The sequence below is a fragment of the Bombina bombina genome, chromosome 7 (genome assembly GCF_027579735.1).
Source record: "Bombina bombina isolate aBomBom1 chromosome 7, aBomBom1.pri, whole genome shotgun sequence".
Taxonomy (NCBI): Eukaryota; Metazoa; Chordata; class Amphibia; order Anura; family Bombinatoridae; genus Bombina; species Bombina bombina.
In genome coordinates this window covers 240,159,193-240,182,458 of record NC_069505.1, presented here as the reverse complement: position 1 = coordinate 240,182,458, position 23,266 = coordinate 240,159,193, and the positions used below count along the sequence as shown (strand labels likewise).

The following is a 23,266-nucleotide window of genomic DNA, read 5'->3' as shown; positions in this document are numbered from 1 at the left end:
TGCTTCCCTCCCAGGGACCAACCCCACCTGATCCAGTGAGATCAGTGAGGGAAGAAATCTATTAACTCTGTTGGCCAGGACTTTTGCTATAAGCTTGACGTCCGTATTCAGGAGTGAGATTGGGCGGTAGCTTTGTGTTTTGTTCGCAGGTTTACCTGCTTTTGGTATAACAGTTATATAGGCTTTGAGCATAGAGGCTGGCAGAACTCCCGTTTCAGGCAGCTCATCAATCAGCCTTTGGAGATGTGGCAACAGTATAGGTGCAAATACCTTATAGTATTTAGCCCCAAACCCATCAGGTCCTGGGCATTTGCCATTAGGCAAATCAGCTAGAGCTCTTTGGACTTCTTCTATAGACACAGGGGATTCAAAAAAATCCACCGCGTCTTTCTCAAGTCTAGGTAGTTGTGTTTTTTGTAGGTAAGTTTGAATGTTAGCCTCGAGGGGATTGCATTCTCCTAGGTCCCCGGGAGGTGTTGTTTTCAGATTGTACAGTGTGCTGTAATAAGCCTGAAAGGCTTCTGCTATGTTGGGGCTATCTCTATGGGTGATGTTATCCCTATCCACTATCGTGTAAACTTGGGATTTAAGCTGTGTACGACGTATCGCCCTTGCGAGCAACTTGGCCGCCTTGTCACCTCCCTCGTAGTATTTTTGTTTGAGACGGAAGGCCTTCAGTTGATCTCCCTCCTGTAAGAGGTGCTTAAAGTCAAGCCTGGCTTGTGTCAATTCCATTTCAAGGTCGGGGTCACTAGGTCTCTGTTTGTGCTGTGTCTCTAATCTCTGTATGTTCTGCAAAAGGTGGTTGTACTTTTCTCTATTTTGTTTAGCTAATCTAGCCTTATGCTTGATAAGGTGCCCCCTCATTACACTTTTGTGTGCCTCCCAAATTGTAGTTAACTTGACATCCTGTGTTGTATTTATGTTAAAGTATTCTTCTAATAGTGTGGTTATATCGTCCGAGACTAGTGGGTTACTCAGAAGCAAGTCATCTAACCGCCAGATGTACGGGATGTCTGGTTTGTCAGGCCAAAGCATCTCACAGGTGACAGACGCATGGTCCGACCATGTGATAGAGGAGATATCACTAAGGTTAACATACGCAATCCCCTGTTAGTCTGTGTAAAAGTAATCAATGCGAGAATACTTTTTGTGGGGGCTAGAGTAATACGTATAGCCAAAGCAGGCTCCCCAAACTCTGCAAACATAGAGCAGATTCTAACATGAGAGACCTGCAAATTATCAAATAACTATAGGTGACACAGACCTGACCAAAGGGGAGCATAGGGGGACATATCTGAAATATAAAAAGTCAAGTTAGTTGCATTATTACAAAACAGACTTATTACAATTGCATGCAATGGTGGTGTGGGGCATATCAGTTAACTTATGTTAAATCTAACCCGTTGGGTAATGAGCACATTCCAGTGAAACATGCCCTTCGCCCCGGGAGCCAGGGATGGACCTTCAGGTAAAGTTCAATACATATGTCCAATGAGAGTGCAAAGAAGCACCCATGGTATAAATGCTAATGATAGAAAAACATTACATAACAAATAATTTGTGTAAGGCCAAACCTGTGAAGACAAAGAATATGACCCAGCGAGATTCAACAGCTGTCCATAAGGTCAGGGCTACTCCCTAAGGGGAGTCCAGGTCCATAAAAAGAATGCAAGTCTCTTGAATTAAGAGTTAGGCTGAGGGGCCAGGGGTGTCACGGCTTGAGGCCGCTGACGGAGGAGTTTCTTGACTGGGTGCATCAATGTTCAGTGTAGAACAGAATAAATCCATATCTTCCATTGATCTGAACAAAGCTGTTTTGTCCCCCGAAGTGGCGATAAGGCACGTCGGGAAGCCCCAGCGGTACGGGATTTTGTTGTCTTGGAGAACTGCAGTAAGGAATTTTAGTTCCCTGCGCTTCTGCAGTGTAGCAGGGCAGATGTCAGAGAAAACTTGCAAATTAGTGCCTGCGTAGGTGAGGGGGTGTTTGTTTCTACTATGTCGCAGAATCTCTTCTTTGTCTTTGTAGTTCAGTATGCGCAGAATAACATCCCTTGGTGGGGCTTTCGAAGAGGGCTTTGGGCGGAGGGCTCTGTGGGCTCTCTCAATCACCACCTCAGGGGACATGGTGGTTCCCTTGATTACACGAAATAAATCTTGTAAATAACCCAGAAGGGCGGTCGGGTTGACTGACTCCGGTATTCCCCTGATGCGAAGATTATTCCGGCGACTCCGGTTGTCAAGGTCTTCTATACGTTCTAGCATGCTCTGCACCATGTCTGTATTATATTGGGTTTTTGCAGCTGTCTGTTTAACTTTCTCCTGCAGTGTAACTTGCGTTTGCTCAATGGCTGTGACTTTTTGAGAGAGATTGCTGACATCCCTACGCAGCTCTCCAAATAGGCTTTTAATTTCTGTAACTATTCCTTTAATATCTTCTTTGGAAGATAGGTGTTTCAAGTCCTCTTTAGTTACATAAGACAGTGTCTGGGTATCTGCCTGACTACTACCCAGGTCATCAGTTCTGAGTTTGCTGTTAGAATTACTGTCCTCATGTATAAGGGTGTCAGCGCTCTTAAGATAATGCACCATGTTTCTTGTTTTAGCGTCTTTGTCAGGGAAGTTGCTTTTTTTCTGAGCCATATTAAATACAGGTGCTGGCAGTATATACACAGTGGTTTGGTCAGAGTGTGAACTGTAGTATGTTTATATATTTAATGGTGCCACTATGTTCAGGGTTGCTGATTATAAAATGTGCCCTCTGCAAGCAGGCCCCGGGGGGTTAATATTAAACAGTCCTGATAATATAGGCCAAGGCCTAATAATGTTTCACTGTCTGCAGCCTCTGATCTAGGGTAGCTGCTTATCGTGGCTTATGCTTAGCAACGTATGGTGAGAGGGTGGCACTAATTAACAAGGTCAGAGTCCGGCCTATTATATGGCAAGAAGTCCTGCCACCCCAAACACCAGCGAGGGGTAAGGTGACAAAGGCCCGCCACGTACCTGAAAGCTGGTGGTACTGCCAGAGTCAAGGCCCAACGTCGGCACTGAAGCAGGCCCAAGGACAGTCCTCCTCATGCCCAAAGATACAAGGGTGAAGTTCCGGTATGTGTTACAGAGTGCGGGTAAGGGTCCGCGGCTATTATTGGCACCACGCCAGGGCACCCGTGAGGATCTAACAGGTCATCCTCGTATTCCTTAGCTGTTAGGCTGATCCAGGCTGGGACCACGTGGCGCCTCCGCGCCTGAGTTGCGTGTAGGCAATTCACCGTAAAGGGACTCGGTAGGATTCACTCTGAGTGCGGTGAGGGGAGCAGGGGTGTCGAGTGCGTTGAGCACGTCGTCAGGTAATGTAAGGCGCCCACTTCGGCTGTTTGTCTGATGCAGCTTGCGGCCCGGTCTTATCTGCAGTCTCCTCTGTAGGGTAAAGTGCCCGCCTCAGTTTGAAATTGCAAGGTGGTATACAGGAGGGGTTCCCCGGTTCAGAGGAATAAATTTAAGGGTAGTTTTAGCCTAGGTTATGACATTTGAATTACTAGGGCTAGCTATCAGCTCGGGAGCTCTAGCAAGACGCAGCCATTCTCCTGAACGGCTAAGCTCCGCCCCGTAGCTTTATTTTTAAATGTATTTATGTTGTGTTTAATGCAACATTTTTTTTTTTACCCCTACCCTTTACACCAGGGGGCCGATTTATGAAAGTGTTAGCGGACATGATACGATGTAGCGTATCATGTCCGCTGCACATTGATACATACGCTGTCAGCATTTATCATTGCACAAGCAGTTCTTGTGAACTGCTTGTGCAGTGCAGCCCCCTGCAGATTTGCAGGCAATCGGCCACTAGCAGGGGGTGTCAATCAGCCCGATCGTATAGGATCGGGCAGATTGATGTCCGCAGCTTCAGAGCGGGGGGACAAGTTATGGAGCAGCGGTCTTTAGACCGCTGCTTCATAATTGCTGTTTCTGGCGAGTTTGATCATTTCCATTGTTTCCATTCGGAGCTTGATAATTTGCCCCCTAGATCTTCAGTCGCGCTAACCCGACAAGAGTAAAATGTGATTGCGCTTGCGCGTTCACAAATACTTTCAACATTTAATATTAGCAATTGTTATCAATATCTCAGGCGTGTTAACTTAATCACTTGTTCTCTAGCCCTAAATGTTATGTTCCAACTTTTTATGATTAGAGGCTATAAGATTTATGCCATTTTAGAAGTTTAACTTCAAATTGTCACCTTCCTTTCACTGAGTTCTAGGTACAAACCCACAGCTCTTGATCATATGAAAACAGGGAGTTGCACATTTACCTCTAACCCCTAGTTACATTAGGACATTATGAAACATTGATCATCTCAAAGCCAAAATACCAGGTTATATTTCCCCTTCATCCATTCTCCAACACTTTAATGGCATTTTTTCTTCATGTATCCTTAATCTTATCGTATAAACCATAAATGCATCCATAACTATAATGAAGGAAGAGATGTTTCCTTTATTGGTTCATCAGCATCATCAGAAACCTCAATAATTATTACTTATCTCAGAGATTTAGAGGTTTTTACTTCATTAGCATTACTTTAGCATTTTGCTAAAAACAAATTATCTTTTGACCTATCTATCTCAAAAATCCAACCTTCAAAGCACCTAGATTTCACTCTATACTGAGCTAAGCAACTACAGTATTAACACAAAACATCTAGCATCAAACACTCACAGCTTTCAGCGTCTTGAAGAAATATATTATCTTAAAGGGACATAAAACACACATTTTTTTCTTTCATGAATCAGACAGAATATACAATATTAAACAACTTTCCGATTTACTTCTATTATCAAATTTTCTATTGTGTCCATATTTCTGTTATACGAAGCCATATCTAGACGGAAACCTACCTACAGAACCTCAGCCGTTCAGAACAAATGGGACTCACCATCTCACTTAGCAACACCAGAAATCCAGGTATCCAAATGTCATATATCACGTATATTCCACCTTTATTGATATCATCAAATACCCTATACCACCTTAAACAATCAACGGGTACATCTCAACCATATTTAAGTCCCCACCTACCTTACTTCATTGCTGGATTATTGAAGCAATTCACTTTGTGTGCCTAACCCAGCTCTGAAGTTAATCATAGCACTATTCCTTACTGTGAACAACTTCGGGAACTTATACGTTCCGCTCCTCTGAGTATTTTCACTGACGTCATCAGAGTCCGACCCACCTCGCTGCACCGGATAACTGTAAACAAACAGCCGACTTTCAACTGATGTAGCGGCCTTGTTTTTCGGACATCTAATCTCCACCTGCTCTCAAGCCACGGCTCATCCCCGTTGTTGTCCGCCGCTCACCACTTCAGTAAACAGTTACCCTGACAGTTGCAGCAGTTATTCTAGTGGTCGTGAGTACTATGTAGAACTGGCCAATTGCCATTTCTACTGTTCATATTGTTTGCAAGGAATAACATTGTCTTTGAAAGATTTGACTATCCTGATCATTCCCTAAGTGTTAACCGTACTTGTTCTAATACAACTTATCACTAGTTAAAGTATATCCATTCCAGTATTCTGCCTATTTACAATATTCTGTGACATTGGGTGTTTGTCATAACCAAAGCCTCTCCTGAAATAGTTAAAGGGACACTGAACCCAAATTTTTTCTTTCATGATTCAGATAGAGAATGCAATTTTAAGCAACTTTCTAATTTACTTCTATTATCAATTTTAATTCATTCTCTTGCTATCTTTATTTGAAAAAGAAGGCATCTCAGCTAAGGAGCCAGCAAATGTTTGCTTCAGGACCATGGACAGCACTTGTTTATTGGTGCTGACCAATCAGCAAGGACAACCCAGGTTGTTCACCAAAAATGGGCCGGCATCTAAACTTACATTCTTGCTTTTCAAATAAACATACCAAGAGAATGAAGAAAATTTGATAATAGGAGTAAATTAGAAAGTTGCTTAAAAATGCATGATCTATGTGAATCATGAAAGAAATTTTTTTGAGTACAGTGTCCCTTTAACATCTTTGCATATATATATATTAACCTAAAATTGCAGAGGCTAAACTATTCTTTCATTTATATTGGATAGCAAAGTTACAACCATATAATCCAATATAATTGATACAAAGTTACATATTACTAACAAGCAGCGTCATAGGGAAATAGTATATGTTTCCTGACACATCCATGATATATGACATAATAATCCAGCCTTAAATCTATAAATTGTGCTATAACCACTACTCTGAAGTATCGTGGAAGCCACTGATGTTACCGCACAATTACACAGTCTAAACTTACGTTTAGATAACTTGACTCAAGCCTTTAGAGATTTACAGATAGAAAATCAGAATTTAAGAGCCTGTCTATGAGAAACACTCTCAGCAAAGAGAGCAGGTACTGAACACATCAGAGCCACAGGTTTCACTCCCAGAAACATTTTCTGGAGACCGTGCTGCTTTTAAGCAATTCAGAAATGCTTGTCTTTTATTATTTGAGCTAAGACCTAGAACCTATCCAAATGATAGATCTAAGGTCCTCACTGTTCTCTCTTACTTAAGAGGAGAGCCACGTGCATGGGCTGATTGCTTTTATGAGTCCCAGGATCCTATTTTGAACTCTCTTGATAATTTTTTGAAAGTCATGTCGAGCTTATACGATGACCCTTACCGCTAGCTAACCGCTGAGAACAAACTTAGGTGTCTCAAACAGCTTAGGAATCCAGTGGAACATTACATCACCCAGTTCAAGATCTGGGCTAGAAATTGAAGAATCAGTTCAGGCTTGGCCTATCTGAAGGTATAAAAGACGAATTGTCCAGAACAGGAATTCCAGACCAAATAGAGGACCTCTTTACATTGTCGATTAGAATCGATAGGAGGATTCATGAAAGAAAGTTGGAAAAAACTTCCTCCTCCCTGCCAACACGAAAAACACCACCTAACCCATCTACTTGTCACGATCAACCTATGGACATCACCTTCAACAAAGGCCCATTGTCCTCCCAAGAAAAAAACAGATGTCGGACCCTTAACCTCTGCATGTATTGTGCAGCACCAGACCATGTTGTCAGAGTATGTCCCCAACTCCAGAAACAGAAACAGAGTAAGACACCAGCAATAAAACATTGTTTGTACTCCAAAACAAATACATCCTCCTATCTTATCTTGCCTTTATCTCTAGAGTGGGACCATCACAGTGTTAAGACTGACGCAATCATCGACACCGGTGCATGTGGCGATTTCATCAATTTTGAATTAGTCAAAAGCAATAAAATACCTTTTTTTCCCAATCGCAATCCTATGCCTCTTAAAGTTATTGATGGCTCACAACTTTTCCTCTGGTCCTGTCTCACACAAAATCATACCACTCCTACTTACTACTAATTCTGGTCACACTGAGACAGTTTCTTTCGATATCATCTCCTCACCCATTTACCCCGTAGTTTTTGGAATCACATGGTTACGTCTTCACCACAAATAATTGGTGAAAATGAAGAAACCGGGGAGTCTGCTTCAATAAAAACACTCTTTATTTCTTGGACGTTAAAATACAAACAGTGTATCATCCACCACTGTGTTGTCAAGGCTTCCGGATGTGTCAGCAGCGTCACAGGTCAGCTGACGCGTTTCGGCCAATGGCCTTAGTCTTAGCTGTATGACCTTCCTATCTGGACTAAAAACGTATACATTGTGTCCTTCTTGTGATAGGTTAAAAATCGCTGACGCTGACGACCCAGCCCCCTTATCAAACAATTCATTTGTTTATTACAGTCTTTGCTCATACTCCTATTCACATTACAACATACTAAAAAGTTTTATATAAGCACCTGTATTTCATTCATATTGGGGCTAGTTTCTTCCCTCAACAATATTCAAATTGCAAACAGTTAATAGTTTATTCATTTAACATGTTTTTCTTTCTTGCATTAATAATAAACAGCAGAATGAATGCTAGGTATGATCTTCTTGGTTGTTCTTTAAAAAAAAAAATACAGCATATGTACATTTGTGAATATATATGTATATATGCTAGGGAATGGGGATTCTGTATACTACTTATCTGTACATACATATTATGTAGACATTTAAGATCATGACTATTCCTTACTATTCCCCCATCTATACCCTACAGGGCTAACATAATGACATTACCATTACCATGTCACTGAAGCTATTAGATGAGTTATTCAGAGAGATCCTTGTAGAAATCAATTGTAGATTTTGTCCCTCTACATAGACAATCTGCCAAAGTATGGAGATACATTCTATTTCACCTATGGTAATGTATAAATTACAAAATATGTAAATAGTCCAATAATCATAGGACATATAAGTTTTACAAAACTGTGTATGTCTGAACAAACTTTAGGATATTGTTTAGTGGCACAAATGTACATATGCTATATATTTTTAAAAACAACCAAGAAGATCATACCTAGCATTCATTCTGCTGTTTATTATTAATGCAAGAAAGAAAAACACGTTAAATGAATAAACTATTAACTGTTTGCAATTTGAATATTGTTGAGGGAAGAAACTAGCCCCAATATGAATGAAATACAGGTGCTTATATAAAACTTTTTAGTATGTTGTAAAGTGAATAGGAGTATGAGCAAAGACTGTAATAAACAAATGAATTGTTTGATAAGGGGGCTGGGTCGGCAGCGTCAGCGATTTTTAACCTATCACAAGAAGGACACAATGTATAAGTTTTTAGTCCAGATAGGAAGGTCATACAGCTAAGACTAAGGCCTTTGGCCGAAATGCGTCAGCTGACCTGTGACGCTGCTGACACATCCGGAAGCCTTGACAACACAGTGGTGGATGATACACTGTTTGTATTTTAACGTGCAAGAAATAAAGAGTGTTTTTATTGAAGCGGACTCCCCGGTTTGATCATTTTCACCAAGTATTTGGACGTATTTGCCTGATATCGGGTGGAGTTAAGACTAACATGGCATTGCTGGGAAAGAAAAGTTTTGTGCACCGAGCAGGAGTGAGGAAGCCGTCACTGACTACAACTTACCCTGAGGAGGAGAGGTGTCACAGCGGATGGAAGGGTCCTAGGATTACATCTGTCCCTCTCTGTGGACCGGGGTAAGACTGAGTTACAACATTGTATACTTTTTATGACTTTGACTGTCTTTCCAACACTGGTGCATATGACGCAGAATTTCTTCTTTTTGGGAGTAATACTTCGCCTAAGGTGTTCACCTTAACAGCAGGGAAACAACTGTTTAAATTAAATTGTATTGTATATCTTATCCTGGCCTCACAAAAACAGTTTATCTGTGGATATAAAAGTACTTTTGAATTGGTTCTTAAAGGGACAAAACTTAGTATTGATACGCCTTCACCAGCCACAGAGTCATTGGGACAATTTATCTATTTCTTTTCCTTCTCAGTATTGCACCTCCACATGTTTCCCTGTACCCACTTTATTAGCTACAACCACCTCTAACATACCGTTAGAATACACAGACTTTGCCGACGTATTTGAAAAAAAAGTAGCCGAATCACTACCCCCTCATAGGCCGTACGAATGCCCTATCGACCTTCTTCCTGGCATTTCTATACCCTGTGGGCACATATAACCCCTCTCTAAGCCAGAGCTTGAACACCTAAAAATTACCTTAATGAGAATCTTAGAAAGGGGTTTATAAGACCTTCTTCATCTCCTGCGGGAGCTGGAATTTTTTTTGTAAAAAACAAGGATGGGTCTCTTCGCCCTATAATTGATTATAGGGAATTAATTAAGCGAACCAAGAAAAAATAGATACCCCTTTCCTCTTATTCCAGAATTGATTGAGAGGCTAAGAGGTGTCAAATTTTTCACTAAATTGGATCTAAGAGGTGCCTATAACCTTGTTAGAATAAGAGCCAGTGACGAATGGTTGACTGCATTTAGGACCCATTATGGTCTTTATGAGTATATACAGTCATGTCTTTCTGTCTTTGCAACGCCCCTGCAACATTCCAGTACTTCATTAACGATATCTTCTGTGAAATTATAGACATTTTTCTTTTAATCTATTTAGATGATATACTCATGTATTCAAGTAACATTAACGACCACATTAAACATGTCAGGATAGTTCTGTCCAGACTTAAGACACATAACTTATGTGTCAAAATAGAAGTATGTATCTTCCATTCTTTGGCAATTTCCTTCCTTGGTTACATCATAAATCACAATGAGATTAAGATGGAAAAAAACAAGATTTCAGCTATATTAAAATGGCCTATACCGAAGAATAAAAGAGAGGTCCAGCGTTTCCTTGAATTCGCAAATTTTTACAGACGTTTTATACATAATTTTGCTTCCATATCAAAACCTCTCACAGACCTCACAAAAGACCACTCTAGCTATTTCTGGAACACACACTGCCAAAAAGCTTTTGACTGTCTCAAACACTGTCTCAAAAAGTCCTTTGGAGAAGGTCATATGTTTTGTGAAAGCCAAAAGCCAATCGGAATTAAGGTTGAAAAAATCCTATTGGCTGATGCAATCAGCCAATAGGATTGAAGTTCAATCCTATTGGCTGATTGGATCAACCAATAGGATTTTTTCAACCTTAATTCTGATTGGCTTATAGAATTCTATCAGCCAATCGGAATCTAAGGGACGCCATCTTCGTCATTCGTCAAGTAGTCGTCAGAAGAAGAGGATACTCCGCTAGGGATGTCTTGAAGATGGACCCGCTCCACGCCGGATGGATAAAGATAGAAGATGCCGTCTGGATGAAGACTTCTGCCCGTCTGGAGGACCACTTCTCCGGCTTGGATGAAGACTTCTCCTGGCTTCGTTGAGGACTTCTTGCCGCTTCGCTGAGAACTTTTCCCGGCTTTGTTGAGGATGGATGTTGGCTCTTCAAAACTGTAAGTGGATCTTCAGGGGTTAGTGTTAGGTTTTTAAAGGTGGGTTTTATTTTTAGGTTAGGGCTTTGGGCTGCATTAGAGCTAAATGCCCTTTTAAGGGCAATGCCCATCCAAATGCCCTTTCCAGGTTTTTCTTAGGTTTTTTTAGTTAGGGTTTTATTTGGGGTGTTTGGTTGTGTGGGTGGTGGGTTTTACTGTTAGGGGTTGTTTGTATTTTTTTTTACAGGTAAAAGAGTTGATTTCTTTGGGTCAATGCCCCACAAAAGGCCCTTTTAAGGGCTATTGGTAGTTTAGTTTATGCTAGGGTTTTTTTTTATTTTGATAGTGCTATTAGATTGGGTGTAATTCGTTTAAATATCTTGCAATTTGTTTTTTATTTTGTGTAATTTTGTGGGTTGTTTTTTTTGTAATTTAGGTAATTGTATTTAATTTAGGTAATTGTATTTAATTTAGGTAATTTATTTAATTGTAGTGTAAGGTTAGGTGTTAGTGTAAGACAGGTTAGGTTTTATTTTACAGGTAAATTTGTATTTATTTTAGCTAGGTAGTTAGTAAATAGTTAATAACTATTTAGTAACTATTCTACCTAGGTAAAATAAATACAAACTTGCCTGTAAAATAAAAATAAACCCTAGCTAGATACAATGTAACTATTAGTTATATTATAGCTAGCTTAGGGTTTATTTTATAGGTAAGTATTTAGTTTTAAATAGGAATTATTTAGTTTTTAATAGTAGGTTTTATTTAAATTTATTTTAACTATATTTAAGTTAGGGGTTGTTAGGGTTAGAGTTAGACAGGTTTAGGGGTAAATAACTTTAGTATAGTGGCGGCGATGTTCGGGGCGGCAAATTAGGGGTTAATAAATGTAGGTAGGTGGCAGCGATGTTAGGGGTAGCAGATTAGAGGTTAATAATATTTAACTAGCGTTTGCTATGCGGGAATGTGGCGGTTTAGGGGTTAATATGTTTATTATAGTGGCGGTGATGTCCGGAGCCGCAGATTATGGGTTAATAAGTATAATGTAGGTGTCGGCTATGTTGGGGGCGGCAGATTAGGGGTTAATAAGTGTAAGATTAGGTATGTTTAGACTCAGGGTTCATGTTAGGGTGTTAGGTGTAAACATAAATTTCGTTTCCCCATAGGAATCAATGGGGCTGCATTACTGAGTTTTACGCTGCTTTTTTGCAGGTGTTAGACTTTTTTTCAGATGGCTCTCCCCATTGATGTCTATGGGGAAATTGTGCATGAGCACGTATAACCAGCTCACCGCTGACTTAAGCAGCGCTGGTATTGGAGTGCGGTATGGAGCAAAATTTTGCTTTATGCTTACTTCTTGCCTGTTAACGCCAGGTTTATGAAAACCTGTAATACCAGTGCTGTATGTAAGTGAGCGGTGACAATAACGTGCAAGTTAGCACCGCACCCCTCTTACCGTAAAACTTGTAATCTGGCCGTATGTATCCTCATGTGTTACATGTACAACTTCCAAACCCTCTCATAAAAAACCTTTAGGTTTATTACAACCTCTACCAATACCCGATCGCCCTTGGACCACTGTCTCCATGGATTACATTGTCAAGCTGCTAAGATCATCTGGTTTCACTGTCATCTTTGTGGTAGTGGACTTATTCTCTAAAATGTTCCATTTTATACCCACTAAAACTCTTCCTACCGCTCAACTAACTGCTGACTTGTTTCTGAAGGAAATAATCCGCCTATATTCCTACCACAGTGCTAAGTGATAGAGGCACTTAGTTCACATCTAAATTTTGGAAAGCACGTTGTAAAGCGCTACAAATGCATCAACTATTAACAACTTCCTTCCATCCCCAAACAAATGGGCAATGTGAAAAAACTAACCAGTGGATTGAACAATATCTCAGATGTTTTTGTTCACGTAAACAAGAGGCATGGGCAGATAATTTAAGCTCTGCAGAGTTTGCTTATAACAACACCATTAATTCAACCACTGGTTATTCCCCTTTCTATGTTAACTCCAGTATCCATCCATGGTTCCATCCAATTTCTACCCAAGACTCACCTAGCCCTCAAGTTACTGATTTAGTCAACTCTATTAACCAAACGTTTGAAACTATCCGCAATAACATTAAGCAAGCACAAGCAACTCACAAAAAATACTACGATCTCCGTCATAGACCCCATCCGCAATACATCGTTGAACAAATGGTATGGTTGGCCATCAAGAATTTAAAATTGCCAAACATCTGCAGGAAGTTAAAAAAACTTTTTATAGGACCATTCCCTATCACAGCAATACTCAATCCAATGACTTTCACTCTACAGCTACCATCACATTACCGAATACATCCCACTTTCCACGTATCTCTGATCAAACCTTGTATATCGACAAGCCCTCACACAATACATCCAAATGATCCGCCCCAACCAGATTTAGAATATGAAGTCCAAACCAACCTGGACTCCCGTCGTCACCATGGACAGCTACAGTATCTGGTCCATTGGGCTTGATATGATTCTTCTGAAGACTCCTGGGAACCCACTACCAACCTCTCTGCAGATAGGTTGGTATCATTGTTTCATCGCCGCAATCCCGACAGACTGGCTCCGTGAAACCTCCTTGAGGTTTCTTTCTGGGGGAATATGTCATGTATCCCGTATATTCCACCTTTATTGATATCATCAAATACCCTATACCACCTTAAACAATCAACAGGTACATCTCAGGTATATTTAAGTCCCCACCTACCTTACTTCATTGCTGGATTATTGAAACAATTCACTTTGTGTGCCTAACCCAGCTCTGAAGCTAATCATAGCACTATTCCTACTGTGAGCAACTTCGGGAACTTATACGTTCCGCTCCTCTGAGTATTTCCACTGACGTCATCAGATTCCGACCCGCCTCGCTGCACCGGATCAATGTACACAAACATCCGACTTTCAACTGACGCAGCGGCCTTTTTGGACATCTGCTCTCTACCTGCTCTCAAGCCACGGCTCATCCCCGTTGTTGTCCGCCGCTCACCACTTCAGTGAACAGTTACCCTGACAGTTGCAGCAGTTATTCCAGTGGTCGTGAGTACTATGTAGAACTGGCCAATTGCGTTTTCTACTGTTCATATTGTTTGTAAGGAATAACATTGTCTTTGAAAGATTTGATTATCCTGATCATTCCATAAGTGTTAACCATACTTGTTCTAATATAACTTATCAGTTAAAGTATATCCATTCCAGTATTCTGCCTATTTACAATATTCTGTGACATTGGGTGTTTGTCATAACCAAAGCCTCTCCTGAAATAGTTAATATCTTTGCATATATATATATTAACCTAAAATTACAGAGGCTAAACTATTCTTTCATTTATATTGGATAGCAAAGTTACAACCATATAATCCAATATAATTGATACAAAGTTACATATTACTAACAAGCAGCGTCATAGGGAAATAGTATAGGTTTCCTGACACATCCATGATATATGACACTACAGCAGCTCAGCCATCTAGGGGTTCATTTATTAAGCAGCCCCATTGTTTCAGGTCTGCCTCAAATGGAAGTTAATAAGCAGCGGTCATAGGACCGCTGCTCCTTAACTCCCCCCCCACCCTTTAGGTGGTGGACTGAAATCATTCCAATCCGATATGATCAGGATGATTGACGGCCCTTGCTAGCGGCCGATTGTCCGCCAGTGAGCAGGGGGTGGCATTGCACAAGCATTTCACCAGAAATGCTTGTGCAATGTTAAATGCCCACAGCGTATGTTGGCGGCATTTAGCGAGGACGAGCGGACATTATTCTCTACAGCAAATCCTTTGTTAAATCTACCCCTTAGGCTGAAAGAAGTCCAGCTCCCCACTAACTTCAATAGTGTTCCAACACAGCTATCTATGCTGCTAGCCTAAAACATTTTGGGCCAGATAAGTGGAGCACTAAGTATCGATTTCATGAAAGCGATATTTGCGCTCCACTGTGTAATACCAGTGCACACTAATGTGTGCTGGTATTACAAGTTATCAGCAATGCGTATGCAAGCTCGCGTTCACATTTCTGGGAAGCATTGCGCTCATGAGAGCACGCTTTCATAGGCTCCAATGGGAGCCTCGTTCTGATGGGGGTAAGTAGCGCACCTATGGCAGCAAATATAAATATATATGTATATGATTATATACATATATATTTATGTGTTAATATGCATATATATATACACATATTAACACATAAATATAAATGTAATTAAGGATATATACATATATATTTACTGGGAACACACAGTTCCCATAGACCGCATAGGAATTTTACAGTGCTGGTTTTTTTTCAAACACCCTACTCCCGCCAACTTTACCCCCAAAATACTGCCTAGTGCAGTGATTTTATTAAAAAATAAAGATGCTGATATCTTTATTTTTTTAATAAAATACACTGCACTGTAATTAAAGTGAAGGTAAACTTTGATGAATGAAAGCCAGTTTTTTTAAAAAATACTATTAAAAACAGGGGCACTTTCATTCATCAAAGTTTACAAAGCAGCCGTTTTGATTAAAAACTTACCTTTTTTTCTTTTCACAGCCAGAGCAGCTTCCCCCACATGGATTTCCTCTCTTCACATGTCAGCAATAACTAATCCGGCTTCCTCCAATCATGGCTTTGCCCCCAGGTTAGTCATTGCCTGAGGCCATGCTGTGATTGGAGGAAGCCGGATTAGTCTTTGATGACGTGTGAAGAGAGGATTTCCTGGAGGGGGAAGCTGCTCTGGCTGTGCAAAGAAGAGAGGTAAGTTTTTAATCAAAACGGCTGCTTTGTAAATTTTGATGAATGAAAGTGCCCCTGTTTTAATAGTATTTTTAAAAAACGGGCTTTCATTCATCAAATTTTACATTCACTTTAAGGGCACATTTATAAAATTAATCTCTGGTTAATTTTATAAGCACTAATTGCTACCGCAAGCTCGCAGTTGCAATAACCAGCCACTTGTAATGGCTGGTAATTATCGCATGCCCAAATTTGCGGGCTGGGGATAATTTAGTGCTCCACTTGTAATCAGGGGTCAAGTCCTACAAAACAAAGTGTGGGAACTCACCAAGACTTCCACTCTCGCTCACAATTAATATTGTTTTATTTCTCACCCACTTAAGGTGCAATAGTTCTATTTCTGCTGAGGGGAGCTAAATAACCCCACAACAAGCCACACAGAAATATAATCACCATGTGTAATATAAGATAATAAAGATAAAATTCATAACAGAGGTGATAACACAGTAGGACCGGTTACATTTAGTGTTTTGTAGGAAGTGTTACTGCCCATTACTAGAGGATCTGACTGGTCCAGCTCCTCTCACCAGCAGCAGCAGTGTTTATTGAAGTGTTCTTTGTCCAGAGTTCCTCCGGCAAAAATAGTGCAGGAACTCCGTTCCCATGTGTTCCCACCTGACTTGACCCCTGCTTGTAATTTAGTCCTATATTTATCTTCAACCCACAATATACATATCTTTAGTCCAACTGACTCTTCTATTTTGAGCCAAAGCCAATAAATTGCCAAATCTCAACACAGCATCAATTATCCTTAGAAAAACCCTATTACCAAATTCGACCCTCCTGGGCACTCATGTCCATTTACACCAGTGCCAACATCATCCAACTTTTTATTTTTATTTATTATTAACTATCAAATTATTTTTCAAGGATTATTCTTCTGAATATTTACTGTGAACCTACAGTTGCCTGTACTGCACACTAGGTTTGTTCCTGCTAAGTCACCTCCATCATTTTGTGCTCCTTCCTCTATCCTTCGAAGGATATTTCGGATCAGTACTCCATGGGCTCTCTGCAGGATACTGTCCAATTCCTGGTTCTCTTCAGACTGGATCTCTTCCATTGTCGCAGGCTGTTCTTCTGCCATCACCGTATATGACAAAGCTGTGCCAAAGAGCAGGAGCCACCAAACAGCTGCCATCTGTGCTGTATGAAATATATTTACATGTTAAGAGAGCATTATTGCAGTGTTTAAGGTGTTTATTTTTTATGATTATGTAAGGCATTCCAATAAATGAGAATTCCCAAATGAGACCTTGATCACAATCTGTTGTTTTATACCATTAATTATTTTTGTCAGATGATTGTTAATCTCCTGATTTTGTATTGAAAAAATGCACTCAATAAAAGACAGACATAATGAAGATATCAGGGGTTTATCGTTTATCACTGAGCAGGGCAATGTCACGGGGCACACACAGCAATATTTAGTAGACATGTGCGATTCGGTTTGGTTCGATTCGGAAATTTGGAAAATTCAGCAAATTTGGAGATTTGGATCGAACCGAATCTCCGAATTAAAATAGTGCCGAATCTACTGAATAAATCCGAATTACTTCGGATTTATTCGGTAGATTCGGATGGCCATGGCTTACACTAGTATTGTACAGTATATTAGGTTATATCACTCTGCTATGGGTTACACCTAATGTACAGTACATAATACTAGTCTAATCCCACCTAACACTTACCGAAATTCCGAACTTCCGAACCGTATCCAGCCGAGGTTATTCGAATCCGAATGAATCCGAAACAAATCTGTACCGAATTTATTCGAATCCGAATGAATCCGAAACAAATCCGAACCAAATTGATTCAAATTTTTCCGAATTCGAATCGCTCCGAACCGAAATTCGAAAAAATCCGAATCGATCCGAACCAAACTGAACAGAATTTTTTCGCCATGCACATGTCTAATATTTAGTTTTGTGCAAACATTTGAAGTACTAAATCACTGGCAATGAGCAGGGCAATGCCACGGGGCACACACAGCAATAATTATTACTTAGCAAATGTTTGTATTACTAAATCTCTTGCACTGAGCAGGGCAATGTCACGGGGCACACACAGCAATATTTATTACTTAGCAAACGTTTGTATTACTAAGTCACTTGCACTGAGCAGGCAATGCCACGGGGCACACACAGCAATATTTATTACTATGCAAACATTTGTATTACTAAATCTCTGGCACTGAGCAGGGCAATGTCACAGGGGACATACAGCAATATTTTGTTTTGTGAAAACATTTGTATTACTAAATCACTGGCACTGAGCAGGGCAATGCCACGGGGCACACACAGCAATATTTATTACTGTGCAAACATTTGTATTACTAAATCACTGACACTGAGCAGGGCAATGCCACGGGGCACACACAGCAATAATTATGACTTAGCAAACATTTGTATTACTAAATCAATGGCACTGAGCAGGGTAATGCCACGGGCACACACAGCAATATTTATTACTTAGCAAACATTTGTATTACTAAATCACTGGCACTGAGCAGGGTTATGCCATGGGACACACACAGCAATATTTATTACTGTGCAAACGTTTGTATTATTAAATCACTGGCACTGAGCAGGGCAATGCCACGTGGCACTCACAGCAATAATTATTACTGTGCAAACATTTGTATTACTATATCACTGGCACTGAGCAGGGTAATGCCACGGGGTACACACAGCAATATTTATTACTGTGCAAATGTTTGTATTACTAAATCACTGGCACTGAGCAGGTCAATGCCATGGGGCACACACAGCAATATGTATTACTTAGCAAACGTTTGTATTACTAAATCACTAGCACTGAGCAGGGCAATGCCACAGGCACATACAGCAATAATTATTACTTAGCAAACGTTTGTATTACTAAATCACTGGCACTGAGCAGGGCAATGCCATGGAGCACACACAGCAATATTACTGTGCACACGTTTGTATTACTAAATCTCTGGCACTGAGCAGGGCAATGCCATGGGGCACACATAGCAATAATTAGGTCTGTGCAAACATTTGTATTACTAAATTAGTGGCATTGAGCAGGGCAATGCCACAGGGCACACATAGCAATAATTATTACTTAGCATACGTTTGTATTACTAAATCACTGGCACTGAGCAGGGCAATGCCACGGGGCACACACAGCAATATTTATTACTTAGCAAACATTTGTATTACTAAATCACTGGCACTGAGCAGGGCAATGCCATGGGGCACACACAGCAATATTCATTACTTAGCAAACAATTGTATTACTAAATCACTGGCACTGAGCAGGGCAATGCCATGGGGCACACACAGCAATAATTATTACTTTCCAAACATTTGTTATGCTAAATCTCTGGCACTGAGTAGGGCAATGTCACAGGGCACACACAGCAATAATTATTACTTAGCAAATATTTGTATTACTAAATCACTGGCACTGAGCAGGGCAATGCCACGGGGCACACACAGCAATATTTATTACTGTGCAAACATTTGTATTACTAAATCACTGGCACTGTGCAGGGTAATGCCACAGGGCACACACAGCAATAACTATTACTGTGCAAATTTTGTATTACTAAATCACTGGCACTGAGCAGGGCAATGCCACGGGGCACACACAGCAATATTTATTACTGTGCAAACATTTGTATTACTAAATCACTGGCACTGAGCAGGGCAATGCCACAGGGCACACACAGCAATAATTATTACTGTGCAAACGTTTGTATTACTAAATTACTGGTACTGAGCAGGACAATACCAAGGGAACACACAGCAATATTTATTACTGCGCAAACGTTTGTATTACTAAATCACTGGTACTGAGCAGGACAATACCAAGGGAACACACAGCAATATTTATTACTGCACAAACATTTGTATTACTAAATTACTGGCACTGAGCAGGGCAATGCCACGGGGCACACACAGCAATATTTATTACTGTGCAAACATTTGTATTACTAAATCACTGGCACTGAGCAGGGCAATGCCATGGGGCACACACAGCAATATTTATTACTGTACAAACATTTGTATTACTAAATCTCTGGCACTGAGCAGGGCAATGCCACGAGGCATACACAGCAATAATTATTACTTAGCAAATGTTTGTATTACTAAATCACTGGCACTGAGTAGGGCAATGCCACGGGGCACACACAGCAATATTTAATACTTAGCAAACATTTGTATTACTAAATCACTAGCACTGAGCAAGGCAATGCCACAGGGCACACACATCAATATTTATTACTGTACAAACGTTTGTATTACTAAATCTCTGGCACTGAGCTGGGCAATGCCACGGGGCATACACAGCAATAATTATTACTTAGCAAATGTTTGTATTACTAAATCACTGGCACTGAGTAGGGCAATGTCATGGGGCACACACAGCAATATTTAATACTTAGCAAACATTTGTATTACTAAATCACTGGCACTGAGCAGGGCTATGCCACAGGGTACACACAGCAATATTTATTACTTAGCAAACATTTGTATTACTAAATCACTGGCACTGAGCAGGGCTATGCCACAGGGTACACACAGCAATATTTATTACTTAGCAAACAATTGTATTACTAAATCACTGGTACTTAGCATGGCAATGCCACGGGGCACACACAGCAATATTTATTACTATGCAAACATTTGTATTACTTAATTACTGGCACTGAGCAGGGCAATGCCAAGGGAACATACAGCAATAATTATTATTGCGCAAACATTTGTATTACTAAATCTCTGGCACTGAGCAGGGCAATGCCACGGGAACACACAGCAATAATTATTACTGCGCAAACATTTGTATTACTAAATTACTGGCACTGAGCAGGGCAATGCCACGGGGCACACACAGCAATATTTATTACTGTGCAAACAGTTGTATTACTAAATCACTGGCACTGAACAGGGCAATGCCATGGGGCACACACAGCAATATTTATTACTGTACAAACGTTTGTATTACTAAATCTCTGGCACTGAGTGGGGCAATGCCACGGGGCACACACAGCAATAATTATTACTTAGCAAATGTTTGTATTACTAAATCACTGGCACTGAGTAGGGCAATGCCACGGGGCACACACAGCAATATTTAATACTTAGCAAACATTTGTATTACTAAATCACTGGCACTGAGCAGGGCTATGCCACAGGGCACACACAGCAATATTTATTACTTAGCAAACAATTGTATTACTAAATCACTGGCATTTAGCATGGCAATGCCACGGGGCACACACAGCAATATTTATTACTGTGCAAACATTTGTATTACTAAATCACTGGCACTGAGCAGGGCAATGCCATGGGGCACACACAGCAATATTTATTACTGTGCAAACATTTGTATTACTAAATCACTGGCACTGAGCAGGGCAATGCCATGGGGCACACACAGCAATATTTATTACTGTGCAAACATTTGTATTACTAAATCACTGGCACTGAGCAGGGCAATGCCACGGGGACACACAGCAATAATTATTATTTAGCAAACATTTGTAATACTAAATCTCTGGCACTGAGCAGGGCAATGCCATGGGGCACACACAGCAATATTTATTACTGTGCAAATGTTTGTATTACTAAATCACTGGCACTGAGCAGGGCAATGCCACGGGGCACACACAGCAATAATTAGTTCTGTGCAAACATTTGGAAACCCTCAGAGAGAAACACATTCCTTTGATTTTCTAAGTGAAAAAGAGTTAGTAACATCTGCAGTAAGTTAGACTTGACATATTTCTACAAATTTTAATACACAGGGCTAAATTACAAGTGAAGGGTTATTTAACGCTCCTGCTCGATCATTAACTGTGCTAGAAGTAAGCTTGAAAGTAAACTGTTTTCTCTCACGCGCTATCCCAACGCAGGGAAAAAGCACGATAACCTATTCCCCTACAGAAGTCAATGAAGCAAAAATAAAACCTAACACTAACAAACCTCATATTCTGTGTATAAGTGCTCTATCCCGACGTAAAAATCTGAATATTTCACATTCCAATGTTATTTACTTAGAAGAATATGTTCTATTTATTTATAAATACATATTTCTACATATATCTGATGGTATTTTTGTAAAATATATATTTATACCTATATATATATATATATATATATATATATATATATATATATATATATAGGTAAAGAAATACACAGATATCTATAGGAATATGTATTTACAAATACTAAGAACATATTCTGCTATGTTCAGAACATTGGAATGTGAACTATTTACAGTAAATACACAGTATAACATTAAATATGAATATAGCATAAAAATGCTTTTACATGTTTTCATTTACTTAACTGCAAAGGGCTCCAATGCACTTATGCATATGTCTACATATGTATTTATGTATTTATATGTGTATATATGTCTGTAAATACATATATACACACACACACATATAAATACATAAATACATATGTACACACACATATATAAATACATAAACAAATATGTACACACACACACATATAAATACATAAATAAATATGTATACACACACACATATAAATACATAAATATGTACACACACATATAAATACATAAATATATATGTACACACACACACACATATAAATACATAAATGCATATGTACGCACACATATAAATACAGAAATAAATATGTACACACACATATAAATACATATATACACACACATATAAATACATTAATAAATATGTACACACACACATATATATATATATATATATTTATATATTTAGAGATGTATATATATGTATCTCTATGTTAAAGCCCTTTGCCTGCCTTCATATCTTTGAGCCCTTACAACTTTTGTGTGCAATATTTTTTTGAATAATTTTTATTAGACAGTGTTATTATGAGTGTAACTGTACTTTGTAATATATTTTCTGTGATTTTTTAGACTTTTTTGTTAAACGAAACAATTCACCAGAGCTCTGAGGTCGCGCTAACCCGACGCACGTTAAGTTCAATTACACTCAAGTGATTGCATTTACTTTCAACTTGTAATACGCGCAAACACCCGCAATAGGGCTGTGTACAATATGGAAAAAAGATATCACGATTTTTGGATAAAATATTGCAATCACGATTTTAATTGCAATTTTATTAAAATATTTTTTATACATACATTTTGCATAAAAAATAGCAATGGTAGCATTACGTTCTGTGACACTCATGTGACGCTTCATGGTCTACCCCTCTGGAGGAGTAATCAGTGCGGCTGCTGTGCAGTGCGTTTCAGACTTGTTTTTGTTTTGTTTTGATAAAAATCTTGAAGCCTCATGCAACTCAGATATAAGTTCTTATTGCGGATAATTGCATTGTGTGATTAATTGCGCAGCCCTAATGCACAGTTAAATTCAACTGATTGAAATAGTAAAACAGTAAGGGCGAGATAACAGTTGGAGCACAAATCTGTAAGCCATTGCGTTGGGGCAAAAATGCGCCTTTTAGGCGCACGTTAAATAACCTTTGGCTAGATTATGAGTTTTGCGTTAGAGGCTATGCAGTGCTAACGAGCAGTTTGCTCTCACCGCTCACTTACCTGCAGCGCTGGTATTATGGAT

The 23,266-nt window shown here is 39.6% G+C and overlaps 1 protein-coding gene across 1 annotated transcript in view; it reads right to left on the bottom strand.

The window, feature by feature from the left end:
- LOC128636321 (pro-thyrotropin-releasing hormone-A-like) overlaps nucleotides 1-16,828 on the bottom strand; it is a 35,654-nt gene extending 18,826 nt beyond the window's left edge. Inside the window, exons 1-2 of the mRNA XM_053689351.1 lie at nucleotides 16,633-16,828; nucleotides 13,580-13,594 (exon numbers count right to left, since the gene is read on the bottom strand). Of these exons, the coding sequence (XP_053545326.1) occupies nucleotides 13,580-13,594; nucleotides 16,633-16,828 (211 nt within the window). The remainder of the gene's footprint in view (nucleotides 1-13,579; nucleotides 13,595-16,632) is intronic.
- Between the last annotated feature and the right edge of the window lie 6,438 nt (nucleotides 16,829-23,266).